This window comes from Cynoglossus semilaevis, chromosome 16 (genome assembly GCF_000523025.1).
Source record: "Cynoglossus semilaevis isolate Cse_v1.0 chromosome 16, Cse_v1.0, whole genome shotgun sequence".
NCBI lineage: Eukaryota > Metazoa > Chordata > Actinopteri > Pleuronectiformes > Cynoglossidae > Cynoglossus > Cynoglossus semilaevis.
Window position 1 is genome coordinate 16,926,152 of NC_024322.1, and position 2,166 is coordinate 16,928,317.

The window sequence follows — 2,166 nt, forward strand, 5'->3', positions numbered from 1 at the left end:
CGGGAGACCCGGACCTGGGAAACTACCGCGTTCTAGGCTATGTACTCCCTGCCCCGGCCACCACTTAGGGGCGCCACTGTCTTATTAGCCACAGTATTTCACAGTACGATCATCGGTATTTGATTTACGACTACTTTTTACTTTTCACTTTTTTACTTTCACTCGTGACATGTGAAGTAACAACACAGATTGAATTCATTTTTTTAAGACTTTTTTTTTAGAAAATTTAAATGTGTCCAACAGGGCCCTCTAAAGGCCGTCAGTCGTCACTTGGACCCACCTGGAAGATGAGAACTTTGAAGTGGTTCCTCTTCAGCAGGTGGCCGTGGTTGGCCTCCAGCTTCTTCACCTGCACCGCCTGTTTGTCCAGCCGCTCCCTCACCTCCTTGACGTGGCCGCTCATCTTGCGGGAGCGCTCCAGCAGCTTGCTGACGCTGTTGGAGGTGCTCATGTGGGTCTTGGACAGGCGGCTCACGTCCCCCTGCACCACCCGCACGGCGTCCTCCAGGCTGGCCTGCCGCTGCTCCATCCGCCACTGGTTGTCCTGCACCGACTCCAGCATGTTGACCAGCTTGTCCAGCAGCGCCACCACGGTAATGGCGCTCACCTGGCCGCGGTCCACGGGGGGGCCGGGCGCGGCCGCGGAAGGGCTGGTGGGGCTCTTCAGGCCCAGCCGGGACAGGGTACCTGTGGGGGTCGGGGAGGACGGGGCTGAGGAGGGGGCGAAACTGGGGATCAGCAGCTCCGAGGATTCGGGCTGCTGCTGCAGCTGCGGGATGGTGTGAGTGCTGCCGGAGACGCTGCTGGGCTCGGCATGGGTCGCGCCGCGGTCCACGGTTCCCAGGTGGTCAGGTGGTCCGGTGGTCCGGTGGTCAGGTGGTCAGGTGGTCCAGGAAGCCTCAAACAAACAGACTCTGGCGGTGGTGCAGCCACTTGTTGCAGCGGAGAAGTGACGGGAAGCTGTTTTCACCTCTTTGACTTGACTCCGCGGCCACGCCCCTTTCTGTTCACTCACACGCTCACGCTCACGCACGCACGCGCGCGCTCACACACACACTCACGCCCTGTGAACTTTCAAAAACACTTTCGTCTGTGATTGTGCGGGCGGAGCCTGGTTGTCACGGCAACCGTGTAGGTCACGCTCACGACAGAAGAGTGTGTGTGTGTGTGTGTGTTCAACAAAACCATCGATGAAGGATATTTATCAACATGACACATCACCGAGAAATCGAGTTATCGAGGATGTTGCGTAGATTACAGGGTTCAGATTTAACTCATATATTTGGAGTGGTTACGTTGTTAATCCCCAAAAAGAGTGAAACCATAACATTCTTCTGGATTAATCACGATTAATCGTGATCATAATATATCCCGATTTAATCACGATTAATCGTGATCATAATAAAAAAAATTAATCGTGATCATAATAAAATCGTACATAATTATTATAATGAAATAATTGTATTTTTTAATGCAACAACAAATAATTTAAATCATTTTATCACCGGAAGAGCATGACAAATAGCAGTCGGTAGAGGTCGCTGTTTCACACCTGTTTTAATCCGTGGCTAATCCAAACGATTTAATAACAGTTTGTTGTTTTAGTCAGTATTGTTGATGTCCGTCTGTTGTTGTGTTGCTGCCATCTTTTTTTTTTCATAGCTCAGCGATGCTGAGGTGACGGTCGTAACCGTTGCGCCTCTGGTTCCGCCGCTGAGGCCAGAAGCTGTGATTTGAAACGGTTTGTCTCAAGGTTGAACACTCAAACGTAGGTGTTAGATTCCAAGCTGTGCCAAAGAGTGCTTTGTACACGCACCACAGTTTGAGCACCAGCCAAGTGTACAGAGTGAAACGTCGGATTTATGTTTCACCACGGGCTAAATGAGCTAAATGGAACAGTGGCGTGACGCGTCAACGTGTCACAGGGTGAAATGCGTTAAAACAGACCATAACGAGAGTAAAATACAGCGACTGTCAACGCGGACACACAGCAACAGGCACGTCGTCCACGCTTGGACTCGGACTCGGCACGGTCTGACATCGCTTACAGCCGTCCGTCACGTCCCTGGTTGACGATTTGGAACAGAACCTCCTGATGAGAACGTACGGTGAGAAGACGGTAGCTGCGACTGTAGCTGCAACTGTAGCTGCGACTGGAGCTGCGAC

At 51.8% G+C, this 2,166-nt stretch overlaps 1 protein-coding gene across 1 annotated transcript in view; it reads right to left on the bottom strand.

The window, feature by feature from the left end:
• Positions 1-880, bottom strand: part of cavin2a (caveolae associated protein 2a) — a gene marked incomplete at its 5' end in the record, with an annotated part of 53,315 nt that extends 52,435 nt beyond the window's left edge. The window contains one exon of the mRNA XM_008329062.3: positions 281-880. Coding sequence (XP_008327284.2) covers positions 281-880 — 600 coding nt within the window. The remainder of the gene's footprint in view (positions 1-280) is intronic.
• Between the last annotated feature and the right edge of the window lie 1,286 nt (positions 881-2,166).